Source organism: Cucurbita moschata, unplaced genomic scaffold, assembly GCF_002738365.1.
Source record: "Cucurbita moschata cultivar Rifu unplaced genomic scaffold, Cmos_1.0 Cmo_Scf00017, whole genome shotgun sequence".
In the NCBI taxonomy this organism is placed as follows: Eukaryota; Viridiplantae; Streptophyta; class Magnoliopsida; order Cucurbitales; family Cucurbitaceae; genus Cucurbita; species Cucurbita moschata.
This window is the reverse complement of record NW_019268533.1, coordinates 685,638-704,184: the sequence shown is the minus strand read 5'-3', so window position 1 is coordinate 704,184 and position 18,547 is coordinate 685,638. Positions and strand designations below refer to the sequence as shown.

Sequence of the window (18,547 nt, the reverse complement as noted above, 5' to 3'; positions counted from 1 at the left end):
CCAACACAACCTTGCTGAGATGGAATAATTAGCACAACAATAATTTAATTAGTTTTTCTTTATTTAGAAAAAAAAAACAATTAAATAATTTGTATAATAATGAATAAGGACAAAATAATTTCATTAGAGCCCAAAGGTAATGCCACGTACCCTTTTTTTGCATGCTTCCCCAAATGTTATGAAGCCACGCAATTTCTGCTCCATACCGTCTCTCTCTCTCCTTTAAAATTTTCGTTTTTCTCTCTCCTCTGTTTCCGCCATTATATAACTTCTTCTTCTCTGTTCTTCTTCTCCTACCCTTTTTTCACTTGCCTTATTTCTACAGTGATTCAATGAGCAGTGTTTGTGCTGAGGAGCAGAAATTTCAGTTTCAATTTCAACTGCCTCCTTCTTGTTCTTCGATTATTGAGGACATTAACGGTGAAATGTGCTCTGATTCGCCGCGATTTTCGTTTGCTGTTGAATCTCTTTTGCAGAAATTTTTGCCGTTCAACGGCGAGGATGTAGCGGAGGAAGACGGTGATCCGTATTCGTCCGATCATTTTCGGATGTATGAGTTTAAGGTGTGGCGGTGTACTCGTAGTCGGAGCCATGACTGGACGGATTGTCCGTTTGCTCATCCTGGAGAGAAGGCGCGGCGACGAGATCCTCGTCGGTTTCATTACTCTGGCACGATGTGTCCGGATTTTCGACGCGGCGGTTGTGACCGTGGTGATGGATGTGAGTTCGCTCATGGAGTTTTCGAGTGTTGGCTTCATCCAGCGAGATATCGGACCGAGGCTTGTAAAGATGGAAAGAACTGTAAGAGGAAGGTTTGTTTCTTTGCTCATTCGCCTCGTGAGCTTCGTCTTTTACCGCCGGTGAGTAATTTTCAAGGCGGCTCTTGTTCTTCGCCGAATAAGAGGAGTTCTACTCTCAGATCGGCCGCCGCTGGTTCGAACCACGGCTGTTTATTTTGCCATTGCGGCGGAGCCGCCACTTCATCGCCGACATCGACGCTTATCGGAATGTCTCATCTCTCTCCGCCACTCTCTCCGCCACTCTCGCCTGTAAAACCTCAGTCGCTAAATGGATTTTCACCGTTTTCAAGGTACAATCCAGATCCGTCCAAGTTAAATGGAGTAATAAGCTATAAAGATTCAATGACCGAGCTCATGAACTCAATTGAATCCATGAATATCGACGAATTGAACGCCACTTTAGCCGCCTCCGCCTCAAGACAGAGGATTCCTTGGATCGACGTTTCGTCTCTCAACACTGAAGATCAACTCCAGTTTGTTCTCTCACCTTCCACTCCAAATGGCTCCGCCGCATCGGTGAACTTTTCCGTCAATAACAAAGGTAACGCCGACAATGGCTGGGCCTCCGCCTCCGATCCGGATCTCGGATGGGTTAACGATCTTCTGATGTAAACTGAGAAGAAGAAGAAGAAGAAGAAGAACTGTAAATATTACACCATCCGTATATATATTTGGGTATCATATATATATATGGTGATTGGGTGTAAAAAAAAAAATGGCATTAATAATTGTTGTGAATTATTATTTTGCAAATTGTTGGGGGAAAAAAGCGGCTGATTTTCCATTTACAATTTATGTGTTTGTTCGTTGTCTGTATTATTAGGAACTGAGATCGTTGTCCTGTATTGTATTGTATTCTCATTTCTCTCAAATGTAGTATTATTATTTTAATGCATTTCCCTTCTTTATTTAATGTGTTCTAATTTTGTAATTTCCTGAAAGTTTGGGGGCTAAAATTAAAATTAAATCCAACCCTAAACTAATTAAGCAAGATTTTTGGGGTGATTATAAAATCATGCTTTTGATATTTTAGGGTTCTGTTGGGGTAAGGTCGTGAAGGGCACGTTTTCTGTGTTGCTGTGGTGTGGCAGATTGGGGGATTGGCTTTCCTTCGGAAGAAAATTATCAATTTCTTTTATTTTTAAAAATTTGTGGAATGCTCTACAATTTATTTTGATATTAAAAAACGTATTAATTATCAGAATAATAATAATAATAAGAGTCAAATAGTTAGCTTTTGTATTTTTCTAAGACAAAATTTTAAGTTTTTTTTTTTAATTAGTTAAAATAGTAATTTATTTATACATTTAAATATTTAATTCAATCTTTTTACCATAAATTTAATTTTTATTTTTTGAAATATTATATAATAATAATAATTTTTTGTCTGAATATAGTTTAAAAAAACTAATAGAATATTTTTCCGACCATCTTAATATTTAAAAAATAGAGTAATATTTGAAAATAGAGAAACGTTATTAATTTGCAAGTATCATCTGAGAATGTTTGCTTAATTCATCACACGTGTGAAAGTCATCTATTTATAATCAAACAAATTAAAAATAAATTAAAAAAATATGAAAAGAGTAATAAATAAAAATATATCTATGGTAAAGAAGTAAATATCTAGATATTTAACTTATAATAAAATATCAAATAAAATATGATATATATACTAAACTATAATTTAGTACTAAATATTCTTAACACCATTTCATAAATTATTAACTTGGATATTTGGGTTGGATTAATTGTGAAATTCAAATTTATATTTAATATATTTTAATTTTTTAAAATTTTGAATTTATTAAATACTTTTAAATATTTTGAAACCAAATAAATAAATATTAAAATTTAGCTTTTTCTCGGTTACTGAACACACGCATACACTCAATTCAATTGTTTGTCGCGTCCCAACTGCATAAAACTTAATAAAGAAATAAAATAATAATTTAAAAAATAAAGGATATTTTTTGAAATTTTAATAATTCAAGCCTAATTTTATTTATATATATATATATATATATATATATATATATATATATATTAATGTAAGCTTAATTTTATTAAGGAAGGCATTTTAAGCGCGCTCTTATCGCAAGTTAGTTTCGGTGATTTTGCTCTCGCGCTCTCTCCCCTCTCAGACGCAAAGGTTAGAAACTCCATCTTGTTCTTTGATTTCGATTCTTGTTGAATGTTGACGATCATTTTCTCTGATTATTGAGTCTCTGTTAGCAAAACTATATCTCCCTCTCGGACATTTTATTCATGATCTTCTTTCTTTTTCTTGTATTCTTGAAATTGATACCCAATTTTGCTTTCAAACGAGTTCAATTTCTCAGTTCGCGCCATTTTCAAGTAAGGTTTTTAGATTAGAAACTCACTACTCTTTCGTTTTTCGTTTTCGAGGAGCAACTAGTTATTTATTATAGTACTTGATCGCCTTCTTTTAATCAACTTCTTAAGCGATGAAATCGAGATTCGTGGCGCCTGGACTGTTGATCAATGCGCATCGGTTTCATCAGTTTCGATTGAATCTTTCACGATTTCTTTTAAATCTGTCTGGATTGGTTAGTTCAATGTATTGAACATGGTTTGTGGATTTTCTAGCGCTTCATTCACTTGTTACACTTTATTTCCTTTAAAATATTTCGCGTGTGGATCCTAAATGCATTCATCAGTCATCACCAACCACAGAAGATTTTTTAGGTTAAAATTTAGAAGTTCGTTTTAAAAATAAGGAGCGGTTTCCAAAACTCCATTTCTAAACAAATTCGTTTAGTAATTTTTTGTCGGTGCCTAACAAATTTTCTTCATACATTATTGGTTTCCAAACCTCCATTTCTAAACAAATTCGTTTAGTAATTTTTTGGTCGGTGCCTAACAAATTTTATATTTCCAAATATTAAGTATTTTCGAAAAATTACAAGTTTAGTGGTATCTATTTAATTTGAATCTATCAAATAGGTCTTTAAACGTCCAATTTTGTTTTCAATAGATTTTCAACTTCAAAAACATTTAAGCATATATTCAACTTTTAATGATGTGTTCAATAGATGATTAAAATATTCAATGTATTTTAAATTAATTTAATTGATATTAAGATGAATTTTATGATCAATTTTGTGTTTAGCAACTCATATGTCTGTGTCTATTTAATTTTGAACATATCAAATAGATATTTGATCGTTCAATTTTGTGTTCAAAAGATTTTCTTTAATAGATGACTAAAATATTCCAGGTATGTTAAATTAATTTAATTGATATTCAAGTAAATTTTATGATAAAATTTTGTTTGTAGTATATTCATGAATTAAAAAAATATATTAAATAGGCAAACTAAAAAAATTCTATTTTCTCTCTTATTTACTACGGCGACCAAGAATAAAATTATCACTATATTTATTCCTTTCTAAACACAAACTAAATTTTTTTAGTTACGGTGAGGAACAAAATTTAAAAAGTTTGTTAGGTTATTTTAGAAGTTAGAAGTTAGAATTGTTCTATTGGAAACTTAAAAGTCGCTAACTAAACTTAGATTAGCTGAAGTTTTTCTTATGCTTATTCCTTTTACTAAAGCTTAATCTAATATTAACCTGTCCTCTCTCTCATGCTTGAAAAAGTAACCTAAAAAAGGTCATTGTTAGATGCAATATATAGCAAATAAGAATCTTATCTCTTCTTGATTATGAGAGAAGGTAGATGTACTTATAGTGGATGGATGTTCATTTATATCAAATAAAAATTTAAATTAGAATATTCTTAGGACATTTTTTTGCGTAGGATTAAACAATATGATGTATGCCTTTCTAACTTCTTTATGTATATATTGAATGTCATGTTATTTTTTTTTTTATCATTTATTTTAAGTAAAAAAAGATAGTTCTTGAAACAATTTTAGAGTTAAAATTAAAAATATCAAAGTTTAAATATATTTGATATAGTTTTACCACATTTTCGTGAGCTATGGGTCCAAGAACTCCATAAAAAGAGGGGGGTAAAACAAAGAATCAAATAAAGATGTCGAGAAAAGAGATCACAAAAGGTAATGATGGCTCGAACTCATTGGAGATGGAATCAAAAGACTAGGGTACAGGGATGATGTACCAACTCAATTATGGAATATAATTTGTTTCCTAGGAGGGAAACTTATCTGAAAGACAGCTTGGATGGTGGGGAAAAGACCCATTAGGACTTGTTTGGAATTAAACTAAAATGGTAGGGTTTTTTTGTAGAATAGGTTCAGAGCAGTGCTGGGTTAGGTGGTGGCTGTCAGATTTGAAATAGTGTGGGCCTGCCTGTAGGGTGGGGCGCAACAAGCCCATGCTAAAATATGACCATTTGATATGGCTTCAGGGTCCCCCTCACCCTCCACTCCACCAGCTTGACTTTTTTGAGGTCCCCTTTGTTTTTTATAATGTCTTGCAGGTTCAGCTCATTTATTGGAAGCGTTTTAGTTGTGTACAATTATGGAGCAAGAACCCCCATACTTCTGTAATGCCTGTGACATACTTCATGTAAGGTATGCCTGACAGCTCAAGAATATGTACATTTTTCCGTTAGCCCCACTTCCTTCTATATAAATCCATCCCCATATGCTCAACAGTTAAAAAGGCATTAGACCTCCAAGACTGCATTATTTCCAATACAAGGACCACGCCCTAGCATCATCATATAATTGAAAGTAGGGCATAAGAGAAGAATGTTACTGTTTCTCATCCAAGGTTGAAACCCAATTTCTTATCATCTACTGGTCAATGTGTTGATAATCAATAGTTACTTACAAAAGAAAGGGAAAGAAGAGTGAAACAGGAGAAACAAAATTGTGCAAATTGGCTTCAAAGTGTGAGCATTTGCAAGGTCTCTAAGTTTCACTATAGATGTGAAAATGGGAACGAACCGACCCTTTTGAGTAAATATAAAAGTAGGTAGCATTAAATTAAGAACAAATGAGCCAACTCAGTTACTATGTGGAGAGAATCTGTACAACATATTACCATTCCGACTCTCTATCTTTAGCTGAGTTCACTTATCCTTATTTATTGAATAACTGGTCGGTGTCTGAAAGAAATCAAAGGAGGATCTTGAAGCAAGAGATCTTCTAGTAGCAGCAGTTGGAGAGTCTGATAATAGAGGTTCGAAAACTGTATTTCTGTTATTGGGCTGGGATATTAACAGTGGAGAATCTTCTTTCTCATCAATGGGCCGAGGCTGGTGCTCAATGTTTTTGGGCGACAGGATCGGCCCACCTAAACGTTCAGCCTGCTGAAGAGTGTTGATTTTGCTTGGTCTGTATGTATATCTGAAGTATTTGATGCCTAAAAGTGGGCCCATTCCCACGCCTACTATTAGCTGTGAACATATTAACAAGCTTTTCCATCGGTACCCAAACAAATATCAATAAACAAAACAAAAGATAAAATTACTCTTTTAGTCCCACAACTTTTTAAGTTTGTGTTAAGAACTCGTACGCTTTAAAAGGATTTAATAGATCTCTAGAACTTTTGAGAGTTTAAATTTTTGTGTTTCATAGATTTCTAACATACTCGGTCATTTTTTATATATTTGAATTTTGATTTCGCGATGAAGAAATATTGGGCAAGGGAGACTTACAAATATGGTTATCCAATAAGATGGCTGTCCGCATAAGCGGAACATTATTGTATACATCCCAGATGAAGGAATGGCGCAGAAGATCCAATTGATTACGTAGAAAGCAGCTAAATTCCCCCATATGGCAATAAGTTGCAACATTGTGAATGAACTGCAATAATCAATCAAATCTCAGATGGTATGAGAAAAACGCGAGTCAAGGCATGAGATTTCGGCTCAATAATCTTCAAACTTCGTCAATGAAACTTGTAACAAAATGGAGTTGCAACGTTTAACCTATAGCAAAAAAGATGAGAGCTTACTTGGTCTCCAAAGTCACTACAAAAGCCTGTAACCAAATGCACCCAGATAGTGCCACCATTGAAACCTCCACCATTTCACTCTTTTCATTAGCGTAGGCATGTATGCTAATTACAAACACGACAACAGCCTGCAAAATATCACCCCATAAGGGAGATGAGACCTTTTTCATTTTTAAAACAAACGTGATTTCTTGCTCAAGGAAACATTCTTTCGTTGTTATCAACATTGATATTTTTATCAATCGACATCGTAGTTTCAAATGTCGAAACTTCGCTTTAAATGGTAAGAAAAGCAGGATACTCCATCATCGGAGGATCAATTCCAAAACAGATCCAATGGTCATCTTTGAACTGCAATTTGAATTACTTCACGAAAAGAAATCAGTGTTCGCTGAAGAAACATGCAAATATAGTCACTCACATGAAATAGAGATCGACCAAACCATCCAGCAAATGTGCTGGGATTTAAGAGCCTGTTTTAGACGACATGGATAAAATCAATAAACCATCAAATTAAAAAATAAAAAAAAACACGAAAGATTTGAGATCCGAACCTCCCAGCTTGGCAGTAAAATAAAATCTGAGGATGTTGCATCACAGTTTCTTCGCTGAGATCCTTGTCGAGAACGCTAACTAATACAGGGATACTGGTGTAGAAAACATTGTAAGCCATCAAGCTAACAGAATTAAAGAGACTGGTCCCAGAGACACCTGATATGAAAGAGAAACTGAACATATCCGAAGTCAGTGCTACTTGTACATGGGTGTGTCCAAAAAATAAAGAAAGCACGTCAATTTGTTATCTTCAAGTGACACTAAATTTAGAAACACTTACGAGATCTGGATAAAACATATCAATAAGGATTTATAGAAAGAATATTGTGACAAAAATGCTGTACGGTTGTACGAGTATCGTCCATGAACTAGAATCAATCTTTTCAGAAACCTGAACTCTGCAAACAAGAACCCAATGGAACTTGGGTGTTAGCCGAAAGAACAAATCATTCTGTTCACCAGAAACTAGGACTATCGAGGAAATTTTGCAATTAATAAGCATTACTTACTTCCAATACTATAATCAGCTGCCCTAGCTGCCTGCAGTCCTTCTCTTCCACTAATGCCAACTCCAATGTCAGCTTGCTGAATCATCCTCACATCATTCCCACCATCTCCAATCGCCAGTGTTCGATAATCACATGATTTTAAGAGTTCCACAAGCTGCATAATACCGATTATACGATGCTTAACAACCCCATGGGACAAAAGGAACGAGCAACCGCCTAATATATAAAAGAACTAGAAATTAGAGTACCACCTGAGCCTTCTGTGATGGAGTCACACGACAACATATTGCGGTTCTTGATAGTATTGCTAATTCAGTGAAAGCCCTACGATGATTCTTCAGAGCAATTTCCAGAGCCAAGCCATCAACAACGAAAGCAACATCCTATTAAAAGAAGAAGCCCAGAGAAAAAATGAAAGGTCTTCTTACATTTCCAGTGGGTTTTCAAAAGGAGATCAATATCAAATGATTGAACAATGAGCATTACCTTGGGTTCTGAGGTTGTGGTCTTCATAGTTAGAACAACTCGCTCCAAACTACTACAAACTTCGTCCTCCGTTTTTCCATCAATTAACAGTAACTGTCCTTTGGGCTCTATGACAGTAAATGCAATTGAAAAAGAAGACTAGGAGGAATTGCAAGCAAAATGATGGAATGAAAAATAATGATCATAATACCGTGCTACAAGATAATTTTGTTACGTCGATGTCTACCTGGTGAAATAAAGTTGCATAGAAGAGCTATCTGAATGGCAGTGTTCTGCTTGTCTCCGGTCAGCATCCAGAAATTTATTCCTGCTCTTCTCAATGTTTCAATTGTTTCAGGGACTCCATCCTGAACGGTAAGATATGATAAAAAGAGTAAACATAGCTATTCCTGATCTCAACAATAATATTCCCATAAGCGTTTTATTATTTATCATCTTTCAATACCATTTCACCTATAACAGTTCGAAATTGGATATGCAACTACAAACATTTACCTGTAGCCTATCTTCTATAGCAGTAACTCCAAGAACTTCAAAATTGCGCTCGATTCTTAGGCAAACTTCAGCTAACCTCCACTACAAAAGAAGCAGCAGCCAAGCCACATAAAAATACAACATACAGAAAAAATGTGCATTCATATAAAGCATAGACGAAGTGTACCAATTACCTCCCTATCAACCAATGTGTTATTAGCCTCCTTAAACATAAGAGCCCATTCTCGATACTCATATTCCTCAAGTTCACGCCAAGCCAGACATAATGTGCGGAGACCCAGTTGTGCATACTGATCCACGGCTTCCATAAATGTTCTCGTTTGCTGGCCTGAAGTAAAATTGAGTAATAATCACATCAACATACCTTGTGATAAAAAGCAATAGAATTCTCCAACTTGACGTCATTAAATATACAAAGGGCACCAATCTTGAAGCAGTGGCCAATTTTTTTAAACAAAGGGAAATGGCGCAGCAATTTCACATTTTTTCTGTTTTTTTTTTTTCAAAGGGAAACGGTGCACCAATTTCTGTCAAGTATTCTAACGGAATACAGTTCAAAATAGACACATGGATAAAATTATTTACTTATTCAATCTTCAAAACGCAACTGAATTTTAGGGTTACCAGCATAAGCATGAGGAAGTATAGCCTCATCTGCTCCTTTAGACAGGAGGACAATCTTCCCATTCTGACAATCTTTAACGACCACAGACATTCTTTTTCGTTCAGATGTGAACTCGAGTGTATCTAGGAGCTCGTATCTATTTAGCATCCCATTAAACTGAATTTCTGCAACCACAATTAAACAAGAGCATTATTCTAGCGGTTCATCTATCTGAATAACTTTGCCTTAAGAAAGATTGCTCTTACCTAGAATATTAGCATTCTTATTGACAAATACCATATTCAAATAAGCAGCAGCATTCACGAGAGCCTCCTCATCCTGTGATTGTGCCTTGTACACGATATTTCCACATTTGCTGAAAATAACAGAAAGATACTAGAAAATTATATTTCAATACGGAAATGCACACATGCAGGAATATATATTAACCGACTTGACCAAGAAATTACCAATGAATTTTTAAATCCAACCAGCTTCCAGTTAAAAAAGGTTTGAACAAAAATCACCTTTTTGTAGGCACCACTGTATTACATATTGCCATAATTGTGAGAAATCTTATAACATCCGGAGAGCTGCTTGCAATAGCATCGAGCAACTTTTCATCTGCATGCAACGGAAAGTAGTCAAATATGAACTACTATATAATGAAGGATGGGGAGAAAAAGCCTACTCGATTCCTTGAGCAAATGATATGTACAAATTACACTTAAATAGGAAGAATTTTAACTAATAAAGGGAAGGCTATCTTACCTATCCGAGAAATAATTACAGCTAAGCAAAGAAATAGTAATTAAAGTTGTCTAAAAAACTAATAATTAAGGGAAAATTACAATAGGGCAAAACATAAATATATGATCCAAGTATGAATACTGTCATAATATTTCACCGGATTCCTGAAACCCCTGCTAGATTTAATACATAATTATGTAATTAACGCTGAACAAATAACTAATGTCTACTTCGCAAATAAATTGAAGTATAAACAGTATCAAACTCGTGATCTTATATAATGAATAAGGAAAATGCTCCAGTCAAGTGAAACCAAAAGAGTTTGTCTGATGCCTTTGCTAAACCCTTGTAGCAATTGCTTTTGGGGGGCTTGAACCACTATTAAATTTTGATAGAAAGCAACCAGCGATATTTTTCCTTGACTAGTTCAAGAATTATTTTGAAACAAATACATACAACTAAGAATTGACAGTTCAGGTTACTGACAATAATAGTCTATCCCATCTTTAAAATCCTACATCCCTGTCTGTGAAAAACACATTGTATATAGGTGACAGAAAACAATGCAATGAGAAGAATGCTTTTGACAACAATCAGAGAGCCAAACCTCTCAAGGCATCTCCATTTTCATTTCCATAAAAAATGCCACTGATACAACATCTCCTGAAGATCATCTTATTTTCAGTGAGGGTACCAGTTTTATCGGTCAAAATGTATTCGACTTGTCCCAGGTCCTCGCTTATTGCTGTACTGCCACATGTAAAATATACCTCTAAGAAAATATGCAACATATACACGGAAGCCACAATAATTTTTTGTGGTTTTATTCCAACTTCCATTACTTACTTTGTAGCATGGGAAGGAATACCAGACTCGTAGTCAATCATATCATGGTCCCAATCAATAAATTTTGCATATAAGCTCTTTACAAGATCCAGAGACACCTGACAAAAGCAAATGATTTAGTCAATAACATTACAATCAACTTTTCCCAACTTCTATCTACCACTTCAAGAAGATAAAGATGAACCAAATAATTAAAGCAAATATGCAGACATCAAATGCACAAGGCATCCAAATAAGCAGTAATCCACTTCTGAAGTCATCTAAACTAGTCACTTCAATAACCAATTTTTGACTTGATCCTACGATCATCGTCCTAAGCAATTATTCAACAGAGAAATTGCAACTACTAAAACATCCAGCATTCATTTGTGCTAATTAACTGCAAGCACAGGGAGGGGAATACTTTCATTTACCTGACTAATCGTAGGCATGGAGAAGTATGATAACGAAAGTGGAGAAAGTTCAATGACATGCACCTTCAACATACCTTAATTGAAATGGGAATCATGATTGAACAAAGAAGCTCAAACCGAAGAGGGATAACCAGTAGCTCATACCATGGACCTTCCTCTGGATGTTGCACATACCATAGCTACATAGTACCAAAAGATCAGCTTAGAATCAACAGGAATGCAAAAGCATTATAACTAATATGAGTCTTCACTCAGATGGGGAGAAAGAGAGACATTAAAAACTAAGTAGAAACAAGCAACAGATAGCTTCATGCTAATTTCAAAAGTATAAATCAAGATGCCAAATAAACAAGCTTTGGAAACAAAGAGATTATACTGAACCTTTCGGGCTTCAGAATCCTTCCACACATTACCAGCTATACCTAGAACAACCACCACCACAAGTTGAAAAACAAATATAGCACCAGTTAACATGTCGATCATTGCATCCATAGCCGTAAGTTTTGGTTCTGGGACACCCCTGCTCATTCCAAGCTTGGTTTCATTGCCTGAAAAGATCAAACATACAAAGTAAACTGCAGGAGAATTGAATAGAGCAGTTCTGGCTCATACACTTAAGCCATTCTGCAAAATGTCTATCCATTGCTACATCTTAAATCCACCCAAAAAAGAGAGGAGAAACACTAGCAAATAATTAAAATTTTCCAACAAGAATTATAAAATTCAAAAAGGCTAAAGTAGCTTTTAAGCAAGTCTGATCGTTGTGTAAATTCTACATCCTGGCTTTACAAACATATTTGTATCCAGAAAAGGCATCAACTGAAATGGTTGCTCCTTGTTATCCTTCTCGACCCTTTTTCTTAACCATGAAGAAAACAATAATTATTTGGTGAATAGTTTATATGAACTTGGAATCTCATGCAGATGCACTTGCCTGTGTAGACGGCTACTCCACAGACCCACTCTGTGTTCCGCAAGTAACATGACTGAAGAATTGTGTTTTTTATTGTCAAAGGGCACACATCATTATCGATGAAAGGAGGAAATAACCGAATGTTTGCATCAAATCTTGTAATATCCTTATCAGGTATAGGACACTCTATAACTCCCTGCCAAATGAAGGTGAATAACAAATGTTGTCATTTTCAAGCTGAAGATTCCTACAAATGTGCCATCTGCTTCACCCAAATTAAAACCCTGTAATAAATCTCGAATGTTGATGATTGGACAGGAAAATCCAAACCTTGATCTTGTTTAATAGATCAAAATCTATTCCCATGCAAGCTGAGGGTATGACCCTTGTCTTCAAGTCAGTTTCTCCATCAAGGGCAGATGTCTGTAACATGTCAAATTTTTATCTATTTATTTAATAAGAAGAAAGGCATGAACAAGAAAGAACAAGAAAGTATTTCATTGTGCTTGGATTCTAAATTACCGTAAAGAAGTATATGAAAAAGTAAATGTGCGTTTAGTTAGTGATCTGAAAACAAAGATGTGAAAACAAGGGATTCAATGAAAAACAAAGTTGGTAGCAGATTTAGATACATGTTTGTTAGCAGATTTAGAAACAAAATTCCAATGTAAACAAGTTCCAAATGTGTTTGGTAACATAAGTATAAAAAAAAAATTAATTGTAGCAACCAACCAGTAGGTTGAATCTCAACTACTAATTTATGAACATATTTTATGCTATAATTTTGCAATATCATATAAGTTATAATATATTATATTGTACATAATTTAATTTAACAAAAAATGAAATAAGTTTATAACAATGAAATACTATATTTATTAAAGTTTTAAATCTATTTTTTTTTATGTAATTATGCAACTTAAAATTGCAAATTCAAAATATGGATACACTAAAAACATAAAAATGTTCTTTTCAAAATTTTCATTTTTGGATCACATAATACAAAAATAATTTCAGAAACATATCTGCCAAATGGTTATTCATTGAATCCATTTGACTCTGTGAATCTGAAAATGAAAAACAAAATTCAATTAAGCAAATGCATGAACCTCCCTACCAACCTCTATATAGCAAATTCCTTGAGGATCAGAGGTACCAATCAAAACAAGATCAGAAGGCACTTCATCATTCTCCCTGAGCCATACTAAATTACCAACATGAATATCTTGTGCTTGAATCTACAAGTAAAAACCAAGAAGTTAAGAGAATTCAACAAAGTTAACCAAAGGAACAGAAGTTGGAAGAAACAGATCATATTTTACTTGACAATAAGGAAGTTACACTATCTCCACAACTATGATAGAATCCTAATTTCAAGCTCTGTTATATAAAAATTTGCAATTTAACTCCATAAATGATCCAACTACTAGGGAACATGATGTAAAAATATATTTCAAAATCTTCAACGAAGATAATTGTTGATTAATAAAAAAAACCTACTAGAAGAAACGCAACAAATTAATAATTTGTTCTCTTTCAAATATGAAAAGGAAGTCATACTAAATCAAAATATTGAGAGAGATTCCTACAGTTTTTCTGGTACCCTGCTTCACAACCCAAACTTCTTTCTCATTAGCCTTTTTGTCTGATAAATATCTATTGTAATCATCCCATGCCTCTTTTGTTGCAGACACGGCAAAAATGAAAATAAGTGGACCCCACGTACTGGCAGGGTTAACTGGAGTTATAAGCGGCCACAACTGTAGGCATGCAATTAACAAAAAGTATTGGTTCATGAAGCGGCTGAAAACAAACAAAAATGACATTCGTTAGGAATGAGAAATGCATGTATAATTGAAAGCATCCACAAGCTAGGTATAATGGCACACAATTGTGAAAGAGAAAAACTCAAAGTAACTTCATATTAAATCAATAGTGAAACTCTAGAAGATTATGAAAGACTTAGCAGGTGGTTCATACTAGAATGCCGCAAAAAAGTATAGATTGTAACATATAGTTAGTTTTGACCACACGCCTTGGCAGTAGCTAATTAAAGACAGAATAACAGAATTTTAAAGAATGGACAAATGAAAATAAAAGAGCAATAAAGTTAACTCCAAAAAGTAGCATAAAGAGGAAAGGTAGGGCCAATCAGAAAGAAAATGAAATATCCATGGTTTTTCTTAACCATTTGCATAAGATATTCTTGAGATCATGCATCATATGTTATGTGGAACATAATTCAACGAGAACTACAGAAATTCTGGTAAGATCTAATAAGAACTACTACAATGAAAAGTTACCTGAACTGTTCCCATAAATTTTTAGGGAGAAAGTTCAATAATGTATATTTCCGGTTCGAGATGCGGTTATCGCAAAAAAGATCATTTGATGGTTCATCGTCGTTGATGTAAACATAACGCTTCATCATTTATTTTTAAGAACACGATCAAATTCAATTTTTGTTTCAAGTCCAGTGCTGTCCTTATCTATGTCGATAAGCTCTGCTGCAGTAATTTATGAATTTGTTATGCTGCGATGGAGAGAGTAAATATTTAATTTCATAATTATTGTCATGCATAAAAGTGCAGCATAGAAAGATCAAACAGAAAATTAAGCAAATATGAAACGAATAACCAAGCATTTCCATTGCATACACACAACTCCACATGTATAACATAAATGTTGGATAATTCAAAATCTCTCTCTCATACACACATATACACGCACAAAAAGTTTATATACGCAAGAGTTTGAATATAAATTTAAAAAGAAAAAGGAGAAATATAGAGAAAAGAAAGAAAAAACTGACGCGAAGCCAAATCGAACTTGCTAACAGTTATTGATACCAACAAAGTTCATGGATGAACTAACTAACTTGTTGTTCAACAGAAACTGAGCGCCAATGAGTTAAACTAATTCTCTGATAAAAACTACGTACCAATATTTTTTGAATGAAATGAAAATAGCTTTTAGTTAAGCTTAATAAAAGTTGCCTCTATCAAAAGGCAAGTCCAGCTCTCTAAAACGTTAACGTTGTAGTTTTTCTTGGAGCAGATATTAATCAATGGCATTACAATTTCCTAACAGAGCCTGATTAAGAAACTGCTGAATACTCATCACGTCGAGTATGGCTCGACCAAAACAATACAAAAATGTCATTACCTATTATCTAACAACAAAGCTTTCTGAAAATCAAACGATACGAATTCAAGAGTAGAATCCTTAATTACAGAGGTATTACGCAGTAAACAATAAACGAATCGAAAAGCGCAGACGCACTGATATTACAAAGAACTCGTCAACCGAAAGAAACAAAAGAGATTCGATCCAAATTTGAGAAAAAAAATCGAAGGAAACAGAAACAAATCGTCTCGGTTACAGATTCATAAGAATAAACAACATCACTCGTACCTCAATCGCCATGTATTGGAAATCACTTGATTCTTACGCATCCAGTTCTTCTAGTCGCCGCGTTCATTTCTCTCTCATACACTCTTAAGATTGAAGAACTTCCGTGAGAGCTGAAAATAAACAATGAAATGCACATCTTCTGTATTGTACATGAGAAAACGGTGCTAGCGAATCGCGCACCGTCCGATTTTCTTTTCGCGCCGTATCAGAGCAAAACAACGGCCGAGATGACTCCTTGTCCTCTCTTTTTAAATCTCGCTTCCAGCTTCGAATGATTCCGCGAATATCTTAATGTTTTAATCTAAAACAGTTACCGGTAATTGATCTAAATGCTCTCTTAAATAAATTTATTTTGTGAAGTTTTAAATTTATATTTATTTCGTCGCTAAATAACTAAATCACTCCAAGTTAGTATTTATAATATAAGAAAAATGGGCCGTGCCAAAGCCCAAATAATTTATATTGGGCTGGAATGGCCCATGTCAAACCACTTTTTAGTTTGCTCTCCTAGCACAATTTAGGTATGGTTAATTAATTATTTATTTGCAATTTAGTACATATGTTCAAATAATAACCTAAAAGAAATTATAATACGAATAAAATTGGGTGTTTTATCTTAGTAACACTATTGATACGATATGTTTTATAATCATTACAAATGATTTGATTCAATGTGGATATATACGAGCAGAATGAATTTATATAGGATTAAATAAAAAATTATTTAGTATTTTCTTTATAAATTGGTTATATTAAAAGATTTTTAATTATTTAAAAAATGTTAAATTAGAAATGAAATGCTTCCAAAAAAATTTAAAAAGATAAAAATTCGTTAGGAGGAGGAAAGAGGTGAGCCGGGGACAAGGAATGACATGTTGGGGACACGTGGCAGGCGTTGGAATATGTGTAATAAATTAATTAATATGGTGGGTCCAATGACAATAATCCAAGGGAATAGTTTTATACGTCCGCCTTGGCGGCGGAGTTTTTCGGCTGCCCATTACATTACAAAGATAACGCTAAAGTAAAGTAAAGTGAAGTAAAGCAAAGGTCATGAAGCGATCCAAATCTCAAATTCGATACGACGCCGTTTTCTTTCCACACGGCTTCTCTACAACGTTCCGTACGCAGCCGGGCGCCCCCCCTTATCATCGTGTAGTACCTGTCACGACTTTGGACTTGTGGCATCCCTTCAACCTTCCACTTGGACCTTTACGCCTGGCCCATGCTCCTCTCACCACTTGCCAACCTTTATTCTTCTTCTTATTATTCTTTTTTAATTAAATAAATTATAAAATATTTACTTATAATAATAATAATTAAATTAAAAAGATATAGTTTAGCATTAAATGGGTGCAGATTTAATGCTAAATATGGAATAATTAAAGTGTTACAAAATTGGTGTGCCTTACAACTTTTTTATGTGTGGCATCTCTCAATTTTCCACGTGGATCTCTGGGCATGTCCGATGCGCGTGACCCACTTGTGAATATTTTCCCCTACCGAAAAAGGAAAATAAGTTATTTATTTATTGTTATTATTATTATTTGCGTACTTACCTGAGTTTAATTTAATTTTAATTTTAATTTTAATTTTATTCACTAAAAGAATATAATAAGAGGTAGCATCAGTACATGTCTGTGTGCTATGATCCATTATATATTATTCTGATTCGATTTACAGTGTTTTGTTTCCCAGCGAATAAAAGCTAGTCCTCCTTTATTGAATTTGAGTGAATTTGAAAAGGCTGCTTCCCAAAAATTCCCCCTATATTATTTTTATTGAATGAAATTAATTTATTTTAGAAAAGGGATCAATATTTGAGAAGCATTAAAAATTATTAGCTAACAAACAAAAATATTTATTTAATTATTTGACTTTTCAAATTAAAAATTTAGAGATAACAATATCAGTTTTCTTTTTAAACTTATAAAACATTGGAAAAAAAAATCAGTCGTCCACAGGTAAATAACTGGGTGCTTTTGTTTTAGGGAGGGACAAAAATGTAATTTTGCAGGATGAATTTCGCAGAAAATAAAATAAAAAGGAAATTTCGGTTTGGAGTTGATGATGATAATGATGCAATAAAGTCCATATTTTCATCATGCATGCATCCCGATGCGTTACGTGTTTCCAAGAAGAGAAAAATAAATAAATAAATAAATAAAAGAGAACGAAATCATCTCCACAGATTCCGCCGACGCAGATATTACCGGTCCCACCACCTGAAACCGCCACCTCACGGCACTGTTTCAAAAATCAACAGGCGGTTGCCGTCTCAATCCTCCGTTGGGCCCCACCACTGTCGCTTACAATTTCTCATCACTTACTTGGAAACACAGACTTCTGAAAAATTTTAGAAACAAAAAAAAAATTAATTAATTGGGTCGGCAGGAATTCAGAAAGTACACGTGCCGTCCACCACGATTGTGATATTTAACACCGCCAACACGGAATTCTTTAACCGGATACCTTTATTCATTATAATAAATAAATAAATGCACTTCCCTTGTCGGCGCCGGGCGGCTCCTCCTACCCACGAACGCACACGTGTCGGTCACTTCGCCGATTAAAATCCAGTACATTTTTTCTGAAATATAGATTAAAATGCGAAATTTTGATGGAATTAAGAATGAAATGATGATAATAGTAGAAATTGAAGAATTAAATCAATATTAATTTAATGGATAAAGAACAATTAAATTCTGAGTATATGAATAAGGCGAGGTTTCATTAGCCCCAGCTTTGATATTGAAGGTTACAGTGTTCTTACAGCACCTACGAGATCCAGTTTGATAATTGTTCTCAAGCTGCCACAAAAAAAAAAAAAAAAAAAAAAAAAAACCC

The 18,547-nt window shown here is 34.1% G+C and overlaps 2 protein-coding genes across 5 annotated transcripts; one reads left to right on the top strand and one right to left on the bottom strand.

Moving 5' to 3' along the window:
- Positions 1–163: 163 nt before the first annotated feature.
- LOC111454880 (zinc finger CCCH domain-containing protein 2-like) lies at positions 164–1,713 on the top strand. The gene has a single exon (XM_023096346.1). The coding sequence runs from the start codon at positions 333–335 to the stop codon at positions 1,410–1,412; it is 1,080 nt and encodes a 359-aa protein (XP_022952114.1). The 5' UTR covers positions 164–332; the 3' UTR covers positions 1,413–1,713.
- Positions 1,714–5,511: 3,798 nt separating this feature from the next.
- LOC111455424 (phospholipid-transporting ATPase 2-like) lies at positions 5,512–15,881 on the bottom strand. Of its 4 annotated transcripts, XR_002712591.1 has the most exons (26): positions 15,701–15,881; positions 14,590–14,819; positions 13,876–14,089; positions 13,408–13,524; positions 12,617–12,709; positions 12,308–12,482; positions 11,737–11,921; positions 11,448–11,552; positions 10,961–11,058; positions 10,722–10,864; positions 9,892–9,988; positions 9,631–9,740; positions 9,385–9,549; positions 8,934–9,088; positions 8,761–8,841; positions 8,492–8,612; positions 8,266–8,372; positions 8,031–8,162; positions 7,780–7,933; positions 7,551–7,668; positions 7,270–7,443; positions 7,137–7,188; positions 6,716–6,843; positions 6,414–6,564; positions 5,757–6,152; positions 5,512–5,708 (listed from the first exon to the last, which is right to left on the bottom strand). XR_002712591.1 is itself a non-coding variant. In XM_023097089.1 (25 exons), exons 2-25 carry the CDS (start codon positions 14,715–14,717, stop codon positions 5,826–5,828), a joined length of 3,330 nt encoding a protein of 1,109 aa, XP_022952857.1. In that variant the 5' UTR covers positions 14,718–14,819; positions 15,701–15,881; the 3' UTR covers positions 5,516–5,825. The 4 variants fall into 4 exon arrangements, 3 of the variants coding, with proteins under 3 accessions (XP_022952857.1, XP_022952858.1, XP_022952860.1); XM_023097089.1 differs by having other exon boundaries at positions 5,516–6,152; XM_023097090.1 differs by having other exon boundaries at positions 5,516–6,152; positions 14,590–14,790.
- Positions 15,882–18,547: the final 2,666 nt, after the last annotated feature.

Bases quoted from the DNA above. Each gene is read 5' to 3' on its own strand.
- LOC111454880 (XM_023096346.1), top strand. From the start codon at position 333: ATGAGCAGTGTTTGTGCTGAGGAGCAGAAATTTCAGTTTCAATTTCAA.
- LOC111455424 (XM_023097089.1), bottom strand. From the start codon at position 14,717: ATGATGAAGCGTTATGTTTACATCAACGACGATGAACCATCAAATGAT. The intron at 13,525-13,875 runs GTAGGAATCTCT...TTTTACTTGTAG, and splicing joins AGCAGGGTACCAGAAAAACT to ATTCAAGCACAAGATATTCA. The intron at 6,565-6,715 runs GTAAGCTCTCAT...TGATTATTGCAG, and splicing joins GTAGTGACTTTGGAGACCAA to TTCATTCACAATGTTGCAAC.